General features: G+C 47.9%; 2 protein-coding genes across 2 annotated transcripts; one reads left to right on the top strand and one right to left on the bottom strand.

Annotated features, from left to right (window-relative positions):
* Window positions 1–14,942: 14,942 nt before the first annotated feature.
* On the bottom strand, window positions 14,943–15,567 carry P3R3URF (PIK3R3 upstream open reading frame). The gene is made up of 2 exons (XM_066269305.1): window positions 15,324–15,567; window positions 14,943–15,039 (listed from the first exon to the last, which is right to left on the bottom strand). The coding sequence occupies exons 1-2, from the start codon at window positions 15,565–15,567 to the stop codon at window positions 14,996–14,998; spliced, it is 288 nt and encodes a 95-aa protein (XP_066125402.1). The 3' UTR covers window positions 14,943–14,995.
* Window positions 15,568–19,249: 3,682 nt separating this feature from the next.
* TSPAN1 (tetraspanin 1) lies at window positions 19,250–24,290 on the top strand. Its single transcript, XM_066265028.1, has 8 exons — window positions 19,250–19,462; window positions 19,887–19,951; window positions 22,566–22,772; window positions 22,982–23,056; window positions 23,166–23,264; window positions 23,345–23,500; window positions 23,605–23,688; window positions 23,862–24,290. Exons 2-8 carry the CDS (start codon window positions 19,895–19,897, stop codon window positions 23,907–23,909), a joined length of 726 nt encoding a protein of 241 aa, XP_066121125.1. The 5' UTR covers window positions 19,250–19,462; window positions 19,887–19,894; the 3' UTR covers window positions 23,910–24,290.
* The last annotated feature ends 761 nt before the right edge of the window (window positions 24,291–25,051 follow it).

Raw genomic sequence — 25,051 nt, 5'->3', positions numbered from 1 at the left:
GCAAAAAAATGTTAATGTTAATTCTCAGTGCTATGCCATTAGATAAATACATTTTTATCAGGGTGATGAAGTGTAATTGGCACAACCTTCCTGGAAAGCATTCTGACAGACAATACATATCAAGACCTTAAAAATATATTGATCTGCCTGACTGATAGTGGTGCAGTGGATAGAATGTCAACCTGGGTCTTTGAGGTTCCAGGTTTGAAACACTGAGATTGCTGACTAGAGCGCAGTCTCATTCAGCTTGAACGCAGGCTCGCCTGCTTGAATATGGGGGTAGCCAGCTTGAGTGTGGGATAATAGACATGACCCCATAGTCGTTGGCTTGAGTCCAAAGGTCACTGGCTTGAAGTCTAAGGTTGCTAGCTTGAGCCCAAGGTCGCTGGCTTGAGCAAAGGGTCACTGGCTCAGCTGGAGCGCCCCCAGTCAAAGCAGATATGAGAAAGCAATCACTGAACAACTAAAGTGCCACAACTACAAGTTGATGCTTTTCATCTCTCTCCCTTCCTCTCTCTCTTTCACTTTCTTGCAAAAAAAAATATATACATATATTTATATTTTTAATATATTTTGATCCTCTGGCCCAGTAATTCTTTTCAGAAAAATTTGTAGGAAAATAATCCAAAATATATATGCACAAAGATTTTTTAAAATATTTTTTAATGTTTACTTATTGACTTTAGAGAGAGACAAGGATATCGATCTGTTCCTGTATTTGCCCTGACTGGGAATCAAACTAGCAAGCTCTGCGCTTTGGGATGATGCTCCAACCAACCAAGCTGTCCAGCCAGAATGCATAAAGATTTTCATCACAGCATTTTTATAAGAGCAAAAAGAATGAATGAATCTATATGTCTAAAAATAAACATTTGGTAAAATATAATATGGTAACTCCATGTAGGAGAAAATTATGCAGCCATTAAAATTTTTTTAGTGTTTTCCCTGACCCAGAAGCTCAGTTGGTTATAGCATTGTTCCAGTATGCCAAGGTTGCAGGTTCCATCCCAGTCAGGGCACATACAAGAAGCAACCAACGAATGTACAACTAAGTAGAACAACAAATCAATGTTTCTCTGTCTCTCTGTATCCCTCTCTGTCTTTCTATCTCCATCACCTTTCTCTCTCTCTCTCTCTAATCATTTTTTTTTGTAGCAGAGACAGAGAGAGTCAGAGAGAGGGACTGATAGGGACAGACAGACAGGAAGGGAGAGAGATGAGAAGCATCAGTTCTTCGTTGCGGTACCTTAGTTGTTCATTGATTGATTTCTCATATGTGTCTTGACCCGGGGGGCTACAGCCGACCAAGTGACCCCTTGCTCGAGGCAGCGACCTTGGGTTCAAGCTGGTGAGCCTTGCCCAATAAGCCTGTGCTTAAGCTAGCAACCTCGGGATCTTGAACTTGGGTCCTCTGTGTCCCAGTCCGACGCTCTATCCACTGCGCCACCACCTGATCAGGCTCAAATCAATTTTTAAAATTAAAAAAAAAATTTAAGAGTTTTAAAAGATGGAGAGTTCTTATAATTTTATTGAATTAGAAAGCAAGGAATAAAGAAAGCAAGATACAAAAATTGTCTATGCAATATATTAACTATGCAAAAGAAAACCACATATGCACAGAAATTTAAAAATATAAAATGTTAGTGTTTATCTCTTAATGGATGCCATACACACACACATTTATATAATATAATATGTTTTATATTTTTTTTACTTGCTTATATTTTCCACAACGAGCAAATCTGAAACATTTTTTTGAAAGTTACCCCTTCTGAGCTCCCAAGAATTTGGCCACCACCTTACCATGTCAGCCTGCCTCAGCCCACCTGGGGAAAAACACTTGGTGGGTGACAGATAAAGGTTAGCAACATTTTTCTGCAATACAACTTTTCCCCCAATCATCTACCAAAAGATTAGTTTTTCTTGTAATTGCCAGGCCTCCCTTAGAAAGAATCCATCATTTTATCACATGATGCCTCATTTTTGAAAAGTAAAACAAAACCTGGGAACAGAGCATAAACTTGTGCTGAACCCTGATATGAAAATGAATAGGCACTGGACTTCTCGCTGCCAGTGAGGAAGAGCCAGTGCCAAAGGGATGCTCAGGCTGATGGATGCCAGAGCCTGAGGTAGAAGTGCCCTCATTTCAGACCTAAAATGCCTGCAAGAATTCCAGCCTGCCACTTTGTTGGGTTCTGTGGATGCATTCTCCCTAGAGCCCCCTCAGATGACAAGGTCACCCTCTCTGTAGGTAATGGCCAATTGCCAATGATTGCTGGCTAGGGAGACAGAAAACACAATTATGCTTCTACAGATGACACAAATGGTACCACCTCTAGGAAGCTTTCTCTGCCTCTTTCCCTGAACCCACTACCCTTACAGATTGTATTCCCCACCCCCCAAGAAGCCATAGTTCTGGTGTTTTCCCTATCCTTCTTAGGGCAAATGTTACCCTTGATGATGTGGCAGCTGGTACTGTGAGAAGACATCACATAGACCTTTGTTCATGTCCTGGCTCTGCCTCTCAATTCCTGAGCCTCAGTTTCCTCAGCTGTAAAATGGAGCACAGAGCACTGCCCTTTCCTAGGATTCTCTTCGGGAACAATCTGACAACCCAATCCTCAAGCTCCTATAACATGATTGTGCCCAAAGAAACCACCTCTCGGCCCAGAACCACAAAAGAACACTCACTAGGCCCAGCCCAGTGGTGGCACTCCCTACACCCACCTCCCCCCCCCAGACCTCCAGCCAACCACAGCCAGGGGGAACAGACAGCCAGCAGTGCCTAATGATACCCCTCCCAACTTCTGGACAGAGTAATTGCCAGGTGGGACTACAGGACCCCAATTATTGAGGGTCTGTCCAGGGGCATGGTCACAGGCACATCCAAAACTTAACTCAGCTTCCCCTCAAATGTGTTACTCTTCCCACCCCCTATCTCAGACAATAGTACCACCCCAGAACCCAGGTGAAAAGCAGGACACAGTCCTCACACCTCTCACTTTCTTCAATCCATCACCAAATTCTGTCATTGCTACCTGTCAAATCCATCCATTTTTTTCCATCCCAAGGCTGCTCCTGCTGCAGTTCATGCCACTATCCCTTCACCTCCTCCTCACAGGTCTTATTGCCTCCACCCCACCCCACAGGGTGCCTATTTCCTCCTGCAGCTGTTGAAAACCCTTCTACAGTTAGTTCTCAGTAAGAAAACCAACCTCAGTCACCTAAGGCCCGCCACATGGCCTTGGCTTCACTTACTAACCTCATCTCTCTCCACTCCTTGTCTCACCCCTTATGATTTCCCCAAATTCACTGTCCCATTTCTCACCTGTTTTTGCTCATGTTATTCCCTGTCGGTGGCATCCTTCTCTCTCCCCTTTTCCATTGACTAGCTCCTACACATATTTTAAGATTTAGCTCAAATTTCCACTTTCAGAAACTTTTTGCTTCCCCATTTCCCCCACGCACACACCCAAACTAGTCTAAGTGTTCTTTTCATTGCTGCCACTTAATGAGCACTGTTCCAAGCACCGCTGATGTCTTCTTTTTTTTTTAAGAGAGAGAGAGGGATATACAGGGACAGACAGACAGGAACGGAGAGATGAGAGATCAATCATTAGTTTTTCATTGCGACACCTTAGTTGTTCATTGATTGCTTTCTCATATGTACCTTGACCGTGGGCCTTCAGCAGACCGAGTAACCTCTTGCTCGAGCCAGCAACCTTGGGTCCAAACTGGTGAGCTCAAGCCAGATGAGCCTGCACTGAGTTGATGAGCCAGATGAGTTGCACTCAAGCCGGCAACCTCGGGGTCTCGAACCGGCATCCCAGTCCGACACTCTATCCACTGCACCATTGCCTGGTCAGGCACCGCTGATGTCTTGACTCATTTAACCCTCACAACAAACCCTATGCTTAGGTTCTCTTACTATTCTTAGTCTACAAGTAAGAAACTGAGGCTTGTAGAAGTTAAAGCAAAATTTCCAAAGCCAAATTTAGTAGTGCTGAAACCCAGGTCTTTTTACGTGTGTGTGTGTGTGTGTGTGTGTGTGTGTGTGTGTGTGTGTGTGACAGACAGAGAGAGAGAGACAGAGAGAGAGACAGAGAGAGAGACAGAGAGAGGGACAGATAGGTCCAGAAGTACAGGAAGGAAGAGGGATGAGAAGCATCAGTTCTTCATTGCGGCTCCTTAATTGTTCATTGATTGCTTTCCCATATATGCCTTGATGGAGGGGGAGGCTACAGCAGAGTGAGTAACCCCCTGCTCAAGACAGCAACCTTGGGCTCAAGCCATTGACCTTGGGCTTCAAGCCAGCGACCTTTGGGCTCAAGCCAGCAACCATGGGGTCATGTCTATGATCCCATGTTCAAGCCAGCAACCCCGTGCTCAAGCCAGCAACCTCTGGTTTTAGAACCTGGGTCATCCACATCCCAGTCTAATGCTCTATTCACTGCGCCACTGGCTGATCAGGCTTTCTTTTTCTTTTATCTTCTTTTCTTTTCTTTCTTTCTTTTTTTCTTTAACAGAGACAGAGAGAGAGTCAGAGAGAGGGACAGATAGGGACAGACAGACTGGAATGGAGAGAGATGAGAAGCATCAATCATCATTTTCTCATTGCGACACCATAGTTCAGGGGTCCCCAAACTTCTTACACAGGGGCCAGTTCACTGTCCCTCAGACCGTTGGAGGGCTGGACTATAAAAAAAACTATGAACAAATCTCTATGCACACTGCACATATTTTATTTTAAAGTAAAAAAACAAAACAGGAACAAATAAAATATTTAAAATAAAGAACAAGTAAATTTAAATCAACAAACTGACCAGTATTTCAATGGGAACTATAGGCCTACTTTTGGCTAATGAGATGGTCAATGTGCTTCTCTCACTGACCACCAATGAAAGAGGTGCCCCTTTCAGAAGTGCGGCGGGGGCAGGATAAATGGCCTCAGGGGGCGCGGGCCGTAGTTTGGGGACCTCTGCCTTAGTTGTTCATTGATTGCTTTCTCATATGTGCCTTGACTGTGGGCCTTCAGCAGACCGAGTAACCCCTTGCTTGAGCCAGCCAGCTTGGGTCCAAGCTGGTGAACTTTTTGCTTACACAAGATGAGCCCGTGCTCAAGCTGGCGACCTTGGGGTCTCAAACCTGAGTCCTCTGCATCCCAGTCCGATGCTCTATCCACTGCACTGCTGCCTGGTGGCAGCAGCTCTTCTTCTTCTTCTTCTTTTTTAATAAAAAGAGCTGTATTGTCCTTTTCTGATTATAAAAGTACAAAAAAAAAGTAAACACTTCTGGGCTTGTCAGTTTAGTGAATACCTTGGTCCAGAATGCAGTAAGCACTCAATAAATGCTATCTCTCCATGCCTATATGGACATGCTGATTTGGATAGCATTTTATATAAACTGATCACACCATCCCCGCAGTTCTGTTTCCTGAAGCTGGAACCCTTGGAAGTGCATGAAGCAACCCCACTCTTCTATGTCCTCTTCCCATCCATCCACTCAGGCTTTCAGGCTCTCAGCTGCAACTGCACCTTGGAATCCCTGGGAGACAGAGGGCAGGAAGCAGTCGAATTATTTATTTATTTATTTATTTATTTATTTTTCTTCTGTATTTTTCTGAAGCCGGAAACGGGGAGAGACAGTCAGACAGACTCCCGCATGCACCCGACCGGGATCCACCCAGCACGCCCACCAGGGGGCGATGCTCTGCCCCTCCCGGGCGTGGCTCTGCTGCAACCAGAGCCACTCTAGTGCCTGGGGCAGAGTCCAAGGAACCATCCCCAGCGCCTGGGCCATCTTTGCTTCAGTGGAGCCTTGGCTGGGCTGCGGGAGGTGAAGAGAGAGACAGAGAGGAAGAAGAGGGGGAGGGGAGGAGAAGCAGATGGGTGCTTCTCCTGTGTGCCCTGGCCGGGAATCGAACCCAGGACTTCTGCACGCCAGGCCGACGCTCTACCACTGAGCCAACCGGCCAGGGCCCGAATTTATTTTTAGTACCCAAACACGTCTGTACAGAGACTAGGCAAGGCACCCAACCTCACTCGGGCTTGAGGTGGCCCCTTCTTAGGCCCAGGGATTCCCTTCATCCTCCACTCCACACTCTCCAGCCCCTAATCCTTTCAGATGTCTCTCCCAAAACCTCAAGCCTGGACCTTGAGACCAGAGTCCCGTCTGCCCAAGAGGTCCCCACCCCCCACATCCCTAGTAGGACTCTGGGTGGCTCCACTCTTCCCTATGGGAGCGTCTTCCAGACCACAGCTTCCTGCTTTCCACCTGGAGCAGTGGTTAATTACAGCCCAGCCCAGCCCCTGCCCAGTTCCAGAACTCCCACTTTACCTCGACACTCCCCACCCCCAGGCCAGCCCAACCTTGCCCCAGGGCCAGGGGCGCAGGATCCAATCTGATCTAGCTGGTGAGGAAAGCAACTCCCACCTCCCCACTCTAGGCCCTGGTGCCCTTGGGTCGGGGCGTAAGGCAGGGCGTACTTCTAGCCAAGTGCTGGTGTGGGGGATGGGAGGGGGTGTCGGCGTCCTGCTTCGAGGAAGAATAAATCCAGAGCTCATTTGCATCCAAAGCCTAGGACGTCTGCTGTCCGGCCCAGTAGCCCAGCCACAGGTTTAGGAGCACTGGGGAATGAGAAGGAAACTGCTGCAGGAAGTAATCTCCTTGCCTTGCTAGACCCCAACTCAGACTGGGCCTGGGTCCTGTCAAGAAAGGCGGGGCAGAGACTATGTGCAAGTGTGTGTCTTGGGTTAAAAGAAATAGCCTGGGCCCAGTGGTAGAGTCCAGCAGCCCTCACCTCTACTGCTAGGAATCTTCCAGGCACAGACCCCTCAGATCCCACCACCAGCCACCTCTTGAGCCCTCCTTCCTATCCCTGCAGCTTGCACCTCTGTGACCATAATGTGCTTACAAAGCTGACAGTCCTGACCTCAAGTCCTAGCCCTGGCCTACACTATTTCGGGTCAGACTTTCACTCCAGCAACACCAGGCCAGCCTGGCAGGGCAATTCACTGGTCCCACATAGCAAGTCAGTGCCTCTTCTCGCTCATGCTGTTTCTCAGCCAGCAATCTTTTATTCCATTGCTTCAGCTTAAAGGTTGTCCCTTCTTTATTTTTTTAAGATTTATTCATTTTTAGAGAGAGAGAGAGAAAGACGGGTGGGGGAGAGAAGCGGAAAGCATCAGTTCCCCATATTTGCCTTGACCAGGCAAGCCCCGGGTTTCAAACTAGCGACCTTAGTGTTCCAGGTCAACACAATCCACTGTGCCACCACAGGTCAGGCACATTGTCCCTTCTTTAAACCCAGCTTAAAAACAGCTTGTGTGCCCTGGCTGGATAGCTTGATCAGTTAGAGCATCTTCCTGAAGGTTGTGGGTTCAATCCCTGGTCAGGACACATACAGGAGCAGATAGATGTGTGTGTGTGTGTGTGTGTGTGTGTCCCTTCTCTCTCTAAAATCAATAAATAAATTTTAAAAAACAAACACATATATACACCTGTGCATCTTTTGTGAAGCCTACAGGGGTCTGTGTGCCAGCTTCTCTAAATTCCCAGTGTACTGAACTTCTCTTTTAGCCCTGACACCTCTCTTGGAGTATCTACCAAGCCCATTTTCTCTGTTAGGACACAAGCTCTCAAGACCAAGAACCAGAACGGATTCAACTTTGTGCCCTCATTGCCAAAAGGAAAGTACCTGGTACCTGATGGAGACAGCAGTGGCTGCTGTGTGCTCTTTGGCAAGTTCTATTCCCTTTCTGGACTTCAAACTCTTCCCTCATCCTTACTGCAAAGAATCTGGATGAGATGACCCTTGGGTTGCCTCGAAACTTGACTTTCTGAGCCAATAACTGCCTGGCTCCTGACTACTATGATGAGCCAACCATGATCAGGGCATCATCCTTCCACCTCCTTGGAGACAGTTAACTGAGGCAATTGTGCAAGGTTGCTGAGGCTGAGAGATTCAAAAGGTGCTGGATAGCTCAAGGCACTGAGTCTTCTATCAACACACCATGATGCTATCACAGCTGGAAAGTCTCTGCCCCAGGCTGTAGAGGACTGGCAAAGAGCTCCCACTGAGGGGGTGGGGGGCCTCAGCCATCCCAGAAAGCGCAGAAGCCCTAACTCACAGCACTTCCCCAACACATACACACTATCCCCTGGGAGCAGTGGCAGCAGCCCTTCAAACCCCTGAAGACCAGCCTAGAACCACCCCACACTCCAACCTTCTCACACCCAACCCAGCCCAGCTATCTGTAGTCTGAGCTGAGAATAGCAACAGAAGGAGCCTCCATTCAGGTTGTGGTTTTTTTTCACCAACACAAGCTGTCAGCCCCTATTTCACACTTCACAGTTCCCAAAACGGAACTTATTTCCTCTCAGGGCTGATGACCACATGGACAACTTCTCCCTGAAACTCACCTTTTTGGGTTTTTATTTTACCTATTGAAGCCATGTGGAATAATGCTAACCTGAAACCACAGCGCTCAGATGAAGAGAGACCTGGTTCCACTTCTGTTTCTCCTTAGCTGAATGATCTCAGGCATGTTAAAATGAATGATCTTAAGCATGTTATTTACCCTCCCTGAGCCTCAGTTCCTCCATCTTTAAAATGGCAGCAATGATTTATACACACAGGGTGGCTGTTGGTGTTATGTAAGATTTATTGAAACACCTGTCATCAGCACTGAAATATACAGGGTGGGGCAAAAGTAGGTTTAGAGTTGTGACTATGTAAAACACAGAGTCAATAAAGCTATTGCAATAATCATAAACTGCATGTCTTTTCCCATACGAACAACTGTGAATTTACTTTTTCCCAACCCTGTATAAGATGTCAAATATGAGCATGATTACTATTCTCTAGTCCTTGTATTCTCTCCCCTGAAGCTGCCCAACACAGTCTCTGGAAGCTCAGAATGGTGATGCTTGAAATTAGCACTGATCTGGACAAAACCAGGACTGTGAAGTACTAAAAGCTTCACTTAGGACCCAATTATAGACTTCAAAAGAGAATAAAGGAGGTTTGAGGCCTAGAGAGGGACAGCATTTGCCAAAGGTCACACAGCCGATGCAAGCAGGTAGAACAGCAGTCAAGCAGTGAGAAAGAGGCATATGAGGGTGTGGAGGGAGGTTGAGGTTGAGGTTGAGGTATTGAGCTGAATCCAAGGACAAACAGCCGGGCAAGAGGATCTCCAGCTGACATTGCCGCATTTCCCATGCCCAGCAGGGCTTGGCATTTGCCTCTCTCTAGAGCTGCTCCTTCTGGTTTCCTGAGTTTGCAGTAGTTTCCCAGAAATGCTAGGTAAATATCTGTTGTTTCCTGAGTAACCAATCCCATAATCAAACAAGGGTCTCCACACAAGGTGCTGCCTCAAAGTTGGCTGCTTCTGTAAAGATATTCCAATCCAGGAACCATTCCAGACAAATGCCCTCCACGAGGTTTCCTCCCGGAACCTTGCTGAAGGCTCTGAACTCCACCCCACAGAAAAGCTTTGGTGTATATCTTGTTGCTCAAAGCTCAGCATCTTCTTTGCAAAAAGTCTGCTCCCTGCAACAGTCCCAAGGAAAATGTAGTATATGGACTGTCTTCTGTTTTGTACTTTTTATTCCCCCATAAAGCCAGACATGGGTTGCCATTCTAATGTGATAAGGATTCTTACTAACCTTTGAAAATGTGCTGGGCTGATGTTAACCCCAATCATGGGAAAGATGGAGGCACCGGGGCCAGTGTGTTGTGCTACTTGATTTTTTTTTAATTTATTTATTTATTCATTTTTAGAGAGGAGGGAGAGAGAAACACAGAGAGGGAGAGAGAGGAGAGAGAGGCAGAGAAAGAGAAGGGGGAGGAGCTGGAAGCATCAACTCCCATATGTGCCTTGACCAGGCAAGCCCAGGGTTTTGTTTTCTTATTTTTTAATTTTGTTTTTTACTTTTATTAATTTTTTTTTTTAGAGAGGAGAGAGAGAGAGAGAGAGAGAGAGAGAAGGGGAGGGAGGAGCAGGAAGCCTCAACTCCCATATGTGCCTTGACCAGGCAAGCCCAGGGTTTTGAACCGGTGACCTCAGCATTCCAGGTCGATGCTTTATCCACTGCGCCACCACAGGTCAGGCGCTACTTGATTTTTAATTGAGGTTATATTTCTTTGTTTATATAGTTCCCCTCTTTCTATCCCCACCTGACACCCCATTCCACTTATCCTCAGGAGCCAGGATTGTGTACTCATGGAAGAGGCCTGTCTTCTTTCTGGTTAATCACAGATTTTCTACCTCACCCAAAGCTTACATGTTCAGGGCTCTCTGCCTCTCCATTTAGTGCTCATGTATGAATGAACTCCTTTGCCCAGCACCAGTGGGGAATCCTCTAGGTTAGATAGAGACTACACAAATTGACTTCTCAAACCTTCCAGTTCAAGGATACTCTAAACTTGTGATTTAGGACTCAATAATGCCAGAATTCTGCATTTCTAAAATTCTGTAACTCAGATTTCAAAGTGCTAGAATTCTGTGATGCTGAGATTCTATGACTAGGGGTTCTATGCATCGTATGATTCTTATGTTTCATGAATTTATCATTGACATAGAGACAGTATAGCCAGTACCCACTTAGCTGTGGTTTTTGTGATTGCTTTCCAGAGGAGGTAAGTCTTGGCTCTGAACTTGCTTCTCCAAATTCACTGAGAGCAGAGGAAGGAGATGGCTGGATAAGTGAATGGTAGCACTCCCACCTCCCCTGGAGCTCCACTGGTGAGATGTGCCCAGGGCAGCCCAGTCCTGGGCCCCAGCACTCAGTTCATCCACTTCCCCACCAGTCCCTCATTTGGGCTCCAATATCTGAGGGTAGCAGGAAAAGCAGGCTCCTTTGTGGCCCTTCTACCCAACTGCCTTTCCTTCCTGGCCCACCGCATGCTCTCAGTTTTCTGAGAACCTGGCCTGGCTAAATGGGCAGAGGGGGAGGTGGGGTTAAGCACCTGGCAGGGAGCCAGTCGAGGAGATATGGGAGATTCCCTAGGGAGTTATGCAGCTTTCCCTGAAGGTGAGGAAGGAACAGAGGCAGGAAGCAGGGGTGTGGGTGAGGGCACTGGTAAGGGTGGGGTGGCCGGTATTGCATTGTAGGGCTGGAACTGGGCTTCCGGGCATTGATGAATTGGTGACAAGGGACCTCCAGCCTGGCGCCCGGGGAGCAGTCTGGTTGAGTCCCTACCCTTTGACTCAGGTTCTTGTGCTTGAGTCAGACTCCCAGGAAAACCCAGAGGGCAGGAGTCTGGAGTGCGGAATCTGATCCTCCAGGGCTCCTTCCTGGGAAGGCCCAGTGAGGCCAAGAAAGAGGGCAGGACTTTCCAAGGATCACAGCAGAGGTCTGGGTCTGGGGTAGAACAAGGACTGGTGCTTCCGGGCTCCTGCTTCCAGTCCAGAGCTGTACCCCAATTGCAAAGGTCCCTGATATTACGTAATGCTCCTCAAACGTCCACCTCCCCAGAGCTGTCTGGACCCCTCCTCCAGCCAGCGCCTGAGGGCTTGGCTGAAGCTGCCAAACCCGATTTTCCTGTGGCTGCCTAGACTGGCTGGAGCAGGAAACCCTCCTCCGGGCATGGACCCCTCAGGCCACTGTCCTCCTCCCTCTCATTTTCTACTCCCTCTGCCTCTCCCACACCTGTGCCACCATCACTTCCTTCTCCACCCACCAGCCATCTCCCCTGGGCTGCTCCCCAGCACTTTTTTTTTATCATGATGCTTACGACATGCATACACACCTACACACAAAAAATCCAACTTTTTTTTTATCATGATGAAATATACATGACATAAAATATACTATTTTAACCCTTTTTAAGTGTACAGTTCAATAACAGTACTTTTACATTGTTGTGCAACCACCACCACCATTCAACTCCAAACCAAACGCTTTACCTATTATTATTTTTTTTAATAATTTTATTTTTAATGGGTGACATCAATAAATCAGGATACATATATTCAAAGATAACAACTCCAGGTTATCTTGTCGTTCACTTATGTTGCATACCCATCACCCAACGTCAGATTGTCCTCTGTCACCTTCTATCTAGTTTTCTTTGTGCCCCCGCTTTACCTATTAAATAACAACTCTCCGTTCTTCCCTCCCCCCAGCCCTTGCTTTTTTTTAAACATTTACTTATTTATTTTTAAGACTTTATTTATTCATTTTAGAGAGGAGAGAGAGAGAGAGAAGCGGGGAGGAGCAGGAAACATCAATTCCCATATGTACCTTGACCAGGTAAGCCCAGGGCTGCGAACTGGTGACCTTAGCGTTCCAGGTCAATACTTTATTCACTGCGACACCACAGGTCAGGGCCCCAGCCCTTGCTTTTACCACTATTTTACTTAGATCTCTATGAATCTGACTACTCTTGTGGGTCTCAGTTTTCTCATCTCTAGATCAACTGTGGGGAGGTTCCAAAGAACAGTAAGATGTGAACAGCAGTGGGCCATCACTTGGATGATGGGTTGGTGCAGTGTTGGGAGCACAGCATGGAATGTGAGGAGGAAGCCCTGCTATGTGAATTCTGGAGGTGTGGTTGTTAGGGTGAAAGGTGCAAGGGAAGGGATTATGCCCCTCTGGTTTGAGGTGACCTCTATGGAGACTGAAAAAGACAGAGATCATAATCCCAGACTAAATCCCCTTGTTACCAGTGTTCAGAGCCCTTGCCACAATTTAGTACCATGCCTTGTATGATCTGTTTAATGTCTGTCTCCCATGGAGTTGTCACTCCCACCAGGAAGAACTCCCACTGTCTTGCTCACTGCCATACCTCCAGAATTTGGCACCCTCCCTGGCACATAGCAGACACTACAGACTGAGACAGAATTTCAGATTGAAAAACAGAAGCTGAGGCACTCCAGGGGCTGGCGACCAGCCAGGTCAGCTCACCTAACCCAGGCCCCTGTTCCAAGCTGCCAACACCCCAACACTTCTCCTCTGGCCTGTGAGCCGAGTGTTCTCAGCCTCCTGGGAGCTCTGGCAGGATGGGAGAGAGTGAGCTGTACCCAGTCATCCACGGGGTCACCTAGACTTGGGTGGTGGGTCCCCTCTGGCTGCTGTTGCCTCTGGAAGCTTAGAGAGGGAGGGAGGAGAGGTGGGAGCCTGGAGGGGGAAGGGCAGTGGAGAAGGTAGCCAGCATTGCAGAGGGAGCTAAAAATAGCCCGAAGAGATGATGTCATCAGGTTCCCACAGCTCAGCACCCCCTCACTCACACACATACACACTTACTCTCAGAGATACAGCCATACCCAGACACAAGTGTGGGCATGCATACACACCTACACACACACTCACACTTAAATAGGGGAGGGAGGCTTCTGGGTCCTGGGGCCGCAGGGGCAGGGAAGTCTGGTGAGTGTGTCTGCATGTATGTGAGTGTGTCAGTGTGCCTGGGTTTGCATGAGTTTGACTGCATGTTCTATATACTGTGTGCATGCAGGTTTCTGTGTGTGTGATCATTTGTAGACATGTATATGTGTTCTATGTGTCATGTGGGGATGTCCATGTGTACAGTATTATGTCTGTGCATATCTGTTTATAGGCATATATTTGCATGCAAGGATATTTGTTACATTGCACATCTGTGACTCCACTTATATTTACATGCCTGCATATATTCATGGATTGTGTCATGTGTCTTTATATGTGTGAGCCCCCTCCTTTTGTGGGCCTTGAGCACTAGCCCAGCCACCTTCCAGCTCTGACTGAGGTTCAGCAACCTCCCCTTATAAATACCCTGAAGAACCTCATCCCCCACCCAGCACTGTCTAGACACGATGTGTCAGTGAGTTCTCTGTCCCTCTCCTCCTCTTTGGGTCTCGTTCTCTGGCAAGCCATGGAGTAGATGGATACAGACACAAGTCATTTTCTCCCCATAGGCTTCCTGAACCCCCAGGGCCAGGCCAAAGGTCTCAACCCTCAGGGAAGGGAGCCCCGGAACTGGAGCCAGATCTTGCGACATTGAGACACACACTAACCCCTGCATAATAAATTGACACATTAGAGACAGGGTTCCTCACAATGTTTCCTGTCACTGAGACACAATGCCATGGAGACACGCCCCACAGAAACCCAGTTACACCCAATGACACATGGGCGCAAATTCAGAAATCCAAATGGAAAATCCCCAGGCCCAAACGCTTAGCACTCTCCCCTTTTCTGACCTTAAACTCAGTCTTGCCCCACCCCCAAAGGCCTGACTTAGCTGTTTTCCTGTTCTGGAAAATACTGACCTCAGAGAGTGACTGGGGGCTGATGGTGGTACACCTGCTTCAGAAGCAATACTCTCCTTCTTGAGGCTGTCCCCACCCCCTCCTGACCTTTTTAGCAAAGCTGATGCCTCTCTCTGGTACACCCACACCCTCACAAACACACCTTGACACAGCTGCCCTCAAAGGCAGTTCAATTTTAAGGGTGCACTCAGCCACATGTCCGTTTATACTCTCACTGTTCTGGTCTCACACATACTCTCAGACACACACCAGCAGCTACACTTACACACAGACCATCCCAGGCACACAGAGCCTCATATCCACACTCAAGCACTCATGACGATATACTCAAGCAGTGAAATCTCTTTCATCTTAGCCTGTTCTAATAGAATCCTTTCCTCCCCTAGGACCTGGGTCCTTATACATTCCAATATGTCTATGGAGACCCTTTTCTCTGTGCAGATGGGAATGTAAGGCAGGAAAGCCCCTACCTCATAGGGCATATGAAAAGCTGAAGCCAAAGATGGGAAGATGGTGTGTTTTGCTGACCTTGTCCTGTCATTCCTTGGTCTAACTGCGATCCCTACTGCTGTCACTGAAGCCTATGCCTGCCCTCATACCTTGTGGAATCAGCTGGAACACCTCAGAGTGAAATAAGCGATTAGAGCAGAAATGATTGTATTTGGCTGCTATTCACCACCCATAGCCCCTGGAAGATGCAGTTCCGGAGCCAGCCAAGCTTCTGGATTGGTTTCTGGGCATTTCTATAGGATCAGAAAGCTGCCAGGTTGACAGAGGCGTCTGAGAACTGAGGAAAGGAAGGAGAGGGAAGGAGTGTGAGCAAGGTGGCAGTCCAGGAAGCTCCATTGCTTAGATTCACCTACTGCCCCGGGCCCTTCACTTCTAGCCAATACATCCTCCATCGAGGCTCTCAGCCTTTAGGTTGCCTGCCATCAAGACCCCTCCAAACCTTTGCAGTGACATTTCACAGAGCCTGTGCCCCCTTGGGTGCCTATGCAGGGTTAAGGTGGGGAAAACTTCAGTGGCCCTGTTTTTGCAACCCCCAGTCCTGGTTCAGGGCCCTTGGCTAACCTTGCAGTGGAAGGATCCACATATTGGTGGTAACAGTGTGGGTGCTGTTGCTATCCCCGGCCATGGTGGCAAGATTGGTGGCTGCAGTAGTGGCAGCTGGGCCTTGGGCTTTCTGCCGGTACCTTCTGCGGCTACACTTGAACATCTTAGGAAACCTGGGCCGAGGCCAGCCCACACCTGGCCTGCGGCGGGGAGATCGTAAACCCTGGGGCCAAGGGGCACGAGCAAGCTGGGAAGGCCCCATTGGCACAGAAAGCTTCTGTAGTGTGCCTGAGGGTGCTGCTGGCCAGGGCAGCTGAGGTCTTTATGACATACAGTCTATATGTGGGTGGGGCTCTTTATTACAGGTCCTGGTCCCCATAAGTCAGGTTCTCTCAGTCTCTCCCTGGGTCAGTCCAATCAGAAAACTTCAGCTCAGCCCCTTGGGAAAAAGGAACTCTGAGTAGTGGAAAATCAATCCTTTACTTCCTCATTTATCCACATTAACAATATTAGCAATCACTTACTATGTGCGAAATATGGTACCAAGTTACCTACAAACATTATCTCATTTAATCCCATAGCAACCCTACAAGGGGATTCTAGAATGATTTCTATTTTATATACAGCTGACTCTTGTTATTGATGGTCATTATTATGTTCTAATAAAGTCACCACTATGAACACTAAATTAGCAAATATTGACCCAATGCTCCTAGGAGAAATACAGGGTTAGGTTCCAACCAAGTCATAACACTTTTGTCAGTTAATTGATCAATATATTACCTATTTTGCCTGACCAGGCGGTGGTGCAGTGGATAGAGTGTTGAACTGGGATGCAGAGGACCCAGGTTTGAGACCCCGAGGTCGCCAGCTTGAGCGCGGGCTCATCTGGTTTGAGCAAAAAACCCGCCAGCTTGAACCCAAGGTAGCTGGCTCGAGCAAGGGGTTTCTCGGTCTGCTGAAGGCCCGTGGTCAAGGCACATATGAGAAAGCAATCAATGAACAACTAAGGTGTTGCAACGCGCAATGAAAAACTAATGATTGACACTTCTCATCTCTCTCCGTTCCTGTCTGTCCCTGTCTATACCTCTCTAAAAAAAAAAAAAATATATATATATATATACACACTACCTATTTTTATATGTTTTCTGTTTAAACACAACTAATTTGAAAATTATTATTGACTCATTAACATTGAACTCACAGCCAGTAGCATTATAACTTATACCTGAAGTTCATATAACACATGTATTTCCTCCATGAGGCACATTACAAACTTCTTGTGCTTAGTAACATTAGAGAGCACTTCAGTGTCACTTTGGGGGCCATTTTAAACAGCAAAATCACTAACAAAAAGCCCAAAATGCAAAAACTGTGACACTAAGGCCTGACCTGTGGTGGTGCAGTGGATAAAGCGTCGACCTGGAAATGCTGAGGTCGCCGGTTTGAAACCCTGGGCTTGCCTGGTCAAGGCACATATGGGAGTTGATGCTTCCAGCTCCTCTCCCCCTTCTCTCTCTCTGTCTCTCCTCTCTCTCTCTCTCTCTCTCTCTCTCTCTGTCTCTCCCTCTCCTCTCTAAAAAAAAAAAAATGAATAAATAAAAAAAAACAAGAAGAAAAAAAAAAAAAAACTGTGACACTAAATAGACCACAAAAAGAACATTTGTTTACATTATAAGGGCTGAAATGAGAAGGCAGGATGTTCTCTTGTTCAACCTCAGCTGAGAACATGCAAGTTGGGCAACTCAAGTTTTTTGCGGCTCTACACATGTCCGTGAATAACCGCAAAAGTCCCATGAATATTGGTTTGAGGTTACAAATAAATTTTATTGAGTAGGTAAATTCAGTAATATGTAACCTGTGAATGATGAGGATTGATTGTATAAGGAAATTGAGACTCAAATGAAGTCATACAATCAGAGGAAGGCAGGGGTTCAAATCCATCATGGCCAAGGTTCAAAGCCCAAACATTTAACTCTTGCTATTCTGCACTCTTTCATTTATTCATTCATTCACTCATTCAGCCAATCATTCAGGAAATGTTCACTAACAACTTCATATGTGTGGTACACTGGGGACATAGATTAATATGACTTGGTTCCAATTCTTCCTGTGATGAAAGAGACAGCCATGTGGACAATCAGTGCAGGCAGAGAAACAGTTAAGTCCCAGGGGATGTAAGATGTTTCAACCCTGCATTTACCTCCTTCTTTTTTGTAGGAGACAGGAACATCAATGGCTCTGCCAGGCCTTGCACTGAGTTCTGTGCCACTTTGGACTTGCCCCTTCTTCTGCAACTCAGCCTTCTCTCCCTTTCCTTCTTATGCCACCTGTAGGCCCCCTTCCCAGCCTCCATCTTTTCTCTGTTCCTGCAGGAGCCATCTGGGAGACTGAGGGGCCGTCCTAACCACACTCAAAGGACCTCACTCCTGCCCTATTAGCTTTCACTCTTGCCATCCTCAGTCTTAGAAACCGACCTTGCCCCTCATCAACTGCTAGCTACTATACCCATAAACCTACCTGCCCTTGGAAATCTTCTTACTCAGGTTGTAGACCATGGCTTCTTTCCCTATTCTTTCTGGAAGGTAGCCCCTCCTGCCTTTATAGAGATTTATCAATGTAGATAGTCTGCTTGGTGGTTAAGACATAGACTTTGGCACCAGACTGACTGGGCTGAATCCTGGCTCTGCCACTTGCAAGCTATGTGATCATGGCAAGAACTTAATCTTTCTGTGTCTCTGTTTTCCCATATTTAAAAAGGAAATAAAAAGTGAATATCTCCTAGGATTGTTGTGAAGGGGGAAACATATAATGCATTTTAAACATAATCTGTACAAATATTGTGTTGTCAATAAGGGGGGCTCCTGTCTCTTCTTCAGCTTCCTCTTCCCTTTATAAAAACAAAACAAATTTTAAAATCTGCTCTGTTCATGCCATACCCCTTCTGGCTGTGACTTTCCCCACTCCAACCTTCTTATCCTGTGGTTATTTATATCCCAAAGTGAGGAGAAAATCTCTTTTTAAAACCCTATTACTATTCTGGAATCAGAGGCTTAAAACCAAGTCTAAGAAATGCCCCCCAGGGTCACATAGCTAATAAGCAACAGAACCAGGATTTGAGCACCTGATATGAATGACTCCAAGTCAGAACTATTCCTTGCCATCAGGAATGTTGGAATGGGAAGGGAGTGTCATCCCTGAAGGTTTAATGAAGGTGGGGATTACAGCTGGGCAGTTGAGAGGGTGCATTACAACTGGACAGTGATGCTTCTGTGGGACCATAGTGCCACCTGGTGGCATAGATCGAAGGGTGTACACAGAGTGCTAAGAGAAGACGGGAAGGGGAGGGAAAGAGAAAAAGGGTAAGGAGGAAAAATAAAGGGAAGAGAAAGATGGGGGACTTGACAGTTTGTGAAAGAAAAAGAACTAGGAACTGTTTACTACTCAAAGGAAGGAGCAGAAGCTGCCAAACCTTGGTCACTTCCTTGAAAGTGAGAGAGAGAGAGAGAGAGAGAGAGAGACTCTAATTATGTACCTTAGATGTTGCTCTGTTGTTGGTTAGTTGCTGGGAATCAATTCACACAGAGTTCAGAGTGTGTGTGTGTGTGTGTGTGTGCACTCATGAACACCAGTAAGTATCTATGTGTGTGTGAATATATAGATGGCAGCTTGGGCAGATGTGTGTGTGCTTATGAGCACAGAGGGTATGTATCAATGTATCTGCAGATACAGGGTAAGGAGCATCTGTGCACTGTTGTGGTGGAGGGCACTCAGAAGTTCTGGGGCCCCACCCCCAGATTTCTCTCCCTTTTCAGGTCAGGAGGGGCAGTGCTACAGTTGGTGTTGCCAGGCAGTGGGTGGCTGCTCCTTGGCTCTGGGGACGAATCTCCAGGCAGCAGGGGGCAGCAGGGGCAAAAGGAAGTCTATGGGCTGGGGTGAAGCAGGCAGGCGGCAGGCGGGCAGGCAGCAGGCGGGCAGGCGGGCAGAAGGAAGCCTTTAAAACACCTGCCCCACCTGCAGGTGAGCAGTAGTGTGTGAGAGCCAGCTCCATTGTCTCCCTGTCTGCCCATTCAGTGGCAGTTCCCTGGAGCTGTCTGTCCCCTCTGGAGCCTCAGCAGATCCTTCTTTCAGAAGTCACTACCAAGAGTCCTGAACAGGTGGGTGATGGCATAGGACAGGGATTATCCTATGAAGGGAACTCAATCGGGAAGTAGGTTTGCAGAGCTGGAAGGACCATGGGAGGGTCCTGGAGGAGTCTAGGGTTGGCTTGGGGAGGGGTTCAGGATATATAGGTGCCAGGAAAGAACATGGAGTGACCTACAGTGGAAATTGGGTTTGGGGTACCAGTGAATGAACCTGGGATGTTAAGATCTCAGAGTGTCAGGTGCTGGTAGAGCGTCTGGACAGGACAGAGAAGTAAGAGTGTCAGGATGGGAAGTGAAAAAGTCCTGAGCTGTGAGAGTCCAGATATAGGGGAAGCTTGATGATATAAGGGTTCAGGATTCTAGAGTCTGGTATGTCAGGGTCCAATGCCAGGGGGTTGCAGGGGGAGGTCCTAACTCATACATGTCTGCCTCCCAGGAGCCACCATGCAGTGCTACAGCTTCATTAAGACCATGATGATTCTCTTCAATTTTCTCATCTTTGTAAGTATGAGGGTTGTGGGTTCTTTGTGGCTTCCTACAACAGTGGGTTACAACCTGATTAGAACTCAAGCTGGGGAATAAGAGACTGCTATGCCTGGACTCTCCTGTAAGCTTCCCCTTGTGATAGGGTGCAGAAGTCTCCCCAAATGCTGAGTCCATTCAGCAGCAGCCTAGATGACATGTAAGTTGAAATAGAGAAATTTAGGGATCCCTTTTCTTTCCAGAAAGCTACAGCCACATTTAGGGCAGAGCAGGGCAGCCTAACAGAAACAATTCTCCCTTTTTCATAGATATTGGGATCCAGAAAGGGGAAGGGGTTTGTCCTAAGTCACCTAGTGTGGAAGGAAATTTGGTGGCTTCTGTATGATGGTGAGCTGAAAGAAAAGGTCCAGAGACCACATGGCAGAAGGTCTGCCTCGAGCAGCCCTATTCATTCAACACACGTTTACGGTATTGCCGAGACTCAGTGCTGAGTGCTAGGGTGACAGGTGAGCAAGCTCTTTTTCTGGCCTGGAAGATCTCAGGTCCAGCAGACAGTCGCAACATCATATTTCTGGCCTTAGCACTGGGGCTATGGGAGCCAACAGTAGGGTGAACCCTGCCATGTCAGAGATTTTCCAGAGGAAGTAGCTGAGGCTGGTGGTTTGTCCTGAGTGAGGGGGTCATAAAGCATGTAGGAAGGGCCAGAGGCAGTGAAATCAGATATTGTTCAGAAAACCAGGAACAGATTGTGAAGGGTAGGTTTGAAGAAGCTGAGCAATGAGGCGTAACCCCTGGAGATGGTAGTGGAGATGGAGAGAAATGTACAAAGGAGACAAAGTTGAAAGCCCTTAGATGTGCCTGAGTGATGGAAGAAGAGCCAATAGAGACAAATGTCTTAGAGATGATGCCTATGTCTCTGGCACGAGTAACTTGGGGAACGTCCCACGGGCAGCTTACAGGTACAACTCAGGTGGGAACTGGACATGGATATTTGAAAGTCCTGTGCCCATAGGTGGTCATTGAAGCCATGCAGTGGGTGAGAGCACTCAAGGAGAGTAAACTTTGTGAAACCCCATTTATAAGGAACTAGTGGAGAAATGGCCACCAGGAAGCAGATGGAGAAAGAGCAAGGGGAGGAAAACAAGGAGAGTGGGATAGAGAGGTCAAGGAGGATATGGCATGAAGTGTCAACCAGTTTACTTAGCATGGGATGTCATCAGAGACCTTGGAGCCACATTAGAGTGAGTTAGAGTGAGTAAAAGGCGAGGAAGTAGAGACATAAAGTGTGGATGAATTTAGAGAAATTGGCCTGGGGTAAGTGCTCTGACTCCAGTGTGGGGTGTGTCTTGTTTGGATTTTCTTTGACTTCCGGGAACTAGCCGTTATCCATGTATCTGGAGAAGACAACAGGAGCCCAGAGACTTGGACAACAAAGTCTCTGGCCGGAGGGAGTTAAAGGCAAATCCGGTTTGTTTTCTGGCCTCTGTTGCCTAGGCCTTGCCAGGCTGAGCAGGGCAGGGCAGACCTCAGACTCCTTGAAATTTGACCCTGCAGGCCAAAAGCTCAGCTTTTTGTCCTTGGGCAAACATGCCTGGAATCCAGCCACAATCTGCCGCCCGTTCCGGGTTGAAGCCTCAGTTTCTATAGGTAGAAAGTAAGAACTGGGCAATCACGGTGGTGTCATGATGATTCATCTACTGCAGCTCTGCATCAGCAAGGCTTTGCTTTAAGAACTTTGGGCCCTAGCTGGGTAGCTCAGTTGGTTAGAATGATAAACCAAGGTTGTGAGTTCAATCCCCCGTCAGGACACATACAAGAAGCAGCCACAACTAAGTGGAACGACAAATCAATATTTCTCTCTCTTCTCCCTACCCCTTCTCTGTCTCTCTAAAATCAATAATTAAAAAAAAACCCAAACACAACTTTTTAAAAAGACCTTTGGGAACTGGGCAATGCCTTCCTCCCTAGTCTGGGCCTCAGGATTCCCTTTGAAGTTTGGGATTGAGCTAGAGCGCCTCTAAGAGCGCTGGCTGTAGTCCCCCTCAGTCTCTACAAGGAGAGGTCTAGGCAGAATGAAGGGCAGCCGGGAGTCTAATCCTGTAAAGGAGCCAAATGGGGCCTCAGGGTGGGTGTCCCTTCTTGCCACCTCCCTCTCCAAGGTTGAGAGCAGGTGTAAACCTCAGCCCCGCCTTTGTTGCCATGGTTACTGTTGAACCTGCACAATGCTACCACCCCCCTGTTTCTGCCTATCAGAGGACAGAGGTGTTCCGGGCACCCATAGCCTGAGGAGGAAAAGGGGTGGTGCTCACCTGCTTGTTTTTACTCCTAGCTATGTGGCAGGCCCCTGGCATTGGTAAGGGAAAGCCTCCCTCTCCCCTTCCCCCACGCCATGGGTATTCCAGAAACCTCTGATCCGATTTTCATCTGCCTAGGTGTGCAGCCTGGTGCTGGCTATGGGTATCCAAGACTCCGTCTTTCTGGCTCTTTAGGATGTTTTTCCTCCATACAGGATAAGTTTTTAGACTCCTTAGCCAAAAAAAGGGGAAAGTTTCTCATCTCCCATCTTCGTGACTCAATTGTGTGGCAGGGAACACATGCCAACACTGTTTTAAGTCTTCTTCTCTGTCCCCAGCTGTGTGGTGTGGCCCTGTTGGCAGTAGGAATCTGGGTGTCGATCGATGGATCATCCTTCCTGAAGATTTTCGGGCCGCTGTCATCCAGTGCCATGCAGTTTGTCAACGTGGGCTATTTCCTCATCGCTGCTGGTGCTGTGCTCTTTGCCCTTGGTTTCCTGGGCTGCTATGGTGCTCACACTGAGAACAAGTGTGCCCTCATGATGGTGTGTCAAACCCAGCTCCACAAACCCATAACCAAGGCTCAGAGTCCGCTCACCCTTGACACCAGGCCCTGGGGGTCCCCAAACCCTGTTCTGGACTCCAGGGGTCTCAGCAAAGGAACCCCTACCTCATTTTTATGGGGGTGGGTTAAGGCAAGGAAGTCATGAGGGATGGTCTCTTCCTAAAATTCAGAACCCTGTTTCCCACTCAGTTCTTCTTCATCATCCTCATCATCTTCATTGCTGAGGTTGCAGCCGCTGTGGTCGCCTTGGTGTATACCACAATGGTGAGGGTCAAGGATGGGGCAAGGGAATAAGATTGGGCTGGAAGAGGGTTGTGGCCTGTGAATGGCCACCTTCCCTATCAGGCCCTAAATACTGGCCTGCCCCACCCAGGCTGAGCAATTCCTGAGGATGCTGATAGTGCCCACCATCAAGAAAGACTATGGTTCCCAGAAGGACTTCACCCAAGTGTGGAACTCCACCATGGAAAGGGTAAGGTGGGCTGGAGTAGATTTTGGAGTGGGGAAAAACAAGCAAGGCCCCACTGACCATGCTCCTCTCCTTTTCCCCAGCTCAAGTGCTGTGGCTTCAACAACTACACGGATTTTGAAGACTCTCCCTACCTTATGGAGAACAATGTCTTTCCCCCATACTGTTGCTTTGATGAGGTCAATAGCACAGTCACAGAACCCTGCACCAAGAAGGCGGCCGATGACCAGGCTGTACAGGTGTGGGCTGGCATAGAAGGATGGGACTGCTTTAATGGCCTCATGGTGTTGAAGGAGGCCGAGAAGCAGGTACTGACTATAGATGCCCTTTTCCCTTCCCCAAGGGTTGCTTCAAGCAGCTTCTGAATGACATCCGAACCAATGCAGTCACTGTGGGTGGTGTGGCAGCCGGAATTGGGGGCTTGGAGGTAAGGGGGTAAGGGGGTTGGGGCAGGGTATCCCACTGGACCAGAGCTGCTTGATCCATCTCTGAGGTCTCTCTGGAGGAGACAGTCTTCTAACAGAGTTTCATGTAGCAGGTCTGGGGGGGCAGGGGACCATGATCATGACCCCTCATCTCTCCCTATTCCTTCCCCACCAGCTGGCTGCCATGATTGTGTCCATGTATCTGTACTGCAATTTGGAATAAGTCTGCTCTGCTTCTGCCACTGCAGCTGCCTCACAGGAACTGAGAAGAGGCATCAGTGTCATTTGGGCCAGAGTGGGCCCAGCCTTGCTGCTGTGGAGTTGGGGCCACATAGGGACCACCCCTTTCAGGCTGTGCCTGATTTTGCTTTCTATTGATGGGATTGAGGCCCACCTGCTACAGAATCAGTTCTCCTGCCCATGCCTCCAGTCTATCTCTTGAACCCTTGATACCCTTTCAGGCCAACAGAAGCTCTGAGTAACCCCAGTACTCCACTGGGATATGAAAGAAAGACACCCTATACCCTGGATATATGCAAATTTAGCAGTAACCCAACAGATGTGTAGAAGAAACTTCAGAATTCATAAGCCAATTAAAGTGTTTCCACTGAGATTCTTTTCATGTATATCCTTGGGGAGAGGAACCCATTTTGCCTAAACTGGCCTCAGACTCCCATGGGGCTGGAGACTCAGAGGGCCCCTGGAAAGATAGCAGAAGTGGAATAGAGGTGGGCAGCTATTTCTTCCCTGCATTTGGATTCCAGGCCTGGGAGGGAGTGTAATGGGGATGGCCAAGAGGGCACTGAGGGAAGTGGGGGCTGGGCCAGTCTGGCTTCCTATAATGTGGGAGGACTTTGATCTGAAATTAGCCATTCCTGGGAAGGGGCACTGGACCAGAAAGCTATGAAAATAACAAGCTGGTGCCCAAGTGGGGGCAGGGGAGACCAGAAACATTGCCAGAGCAATGGGAGAGGATCACTCTTTAGGCTCTGGGAAGCCCTCTGGAAACCCCATCAGAGAATCCAAGCTGCTTAATAACCCTTCCCATTCAGGCAAAGTCCCACACCTGTTTCTACTTTGGAGATTTCAGAAGCAACTGCACTTATTCTTGGTTTTAGCCTGCTTGGTGGTGCTCTACAGATCTGATCTCTATTTCATCTTAACCACCCCCATGTTCCAGAAACTGGGTCTAGAAAAGACCTTGTGACTAGTTCCGGGCCCACACCTTCAGTGAAGAGTCTGGACTCAGGCCATCTGACATGGCAACAGATTTACCTGAGTCCAGAATGTCCCCCACACAGATCTGATTGCTGCTGAACCAGGAGTGACAGCACCAAGGAGGCGGCTATGGCTGGAGAACACGGC

Source organism: Saccopteryx bilineata, chromosome 3 (genome assembly GCF_036850765.1).
Source record: "Saccopteryx bilineata isolate mSacBil1 chromosome 3, mSacBil1_pri_phased_curated, whole genome shotgun sequence".
Taxonomy (NCBI): domain Eukaryota; kingdom Metazoa; phylum Chordata; class Mammalia; order Chiroptera; family Emballonuridae; genus Saccopteryx; species Saccopteryx bilineata.
Note: the sequence above shows the minus strand (reverse complement) of the source record. Positions and strands in the feature narration are given on the sequence as shown.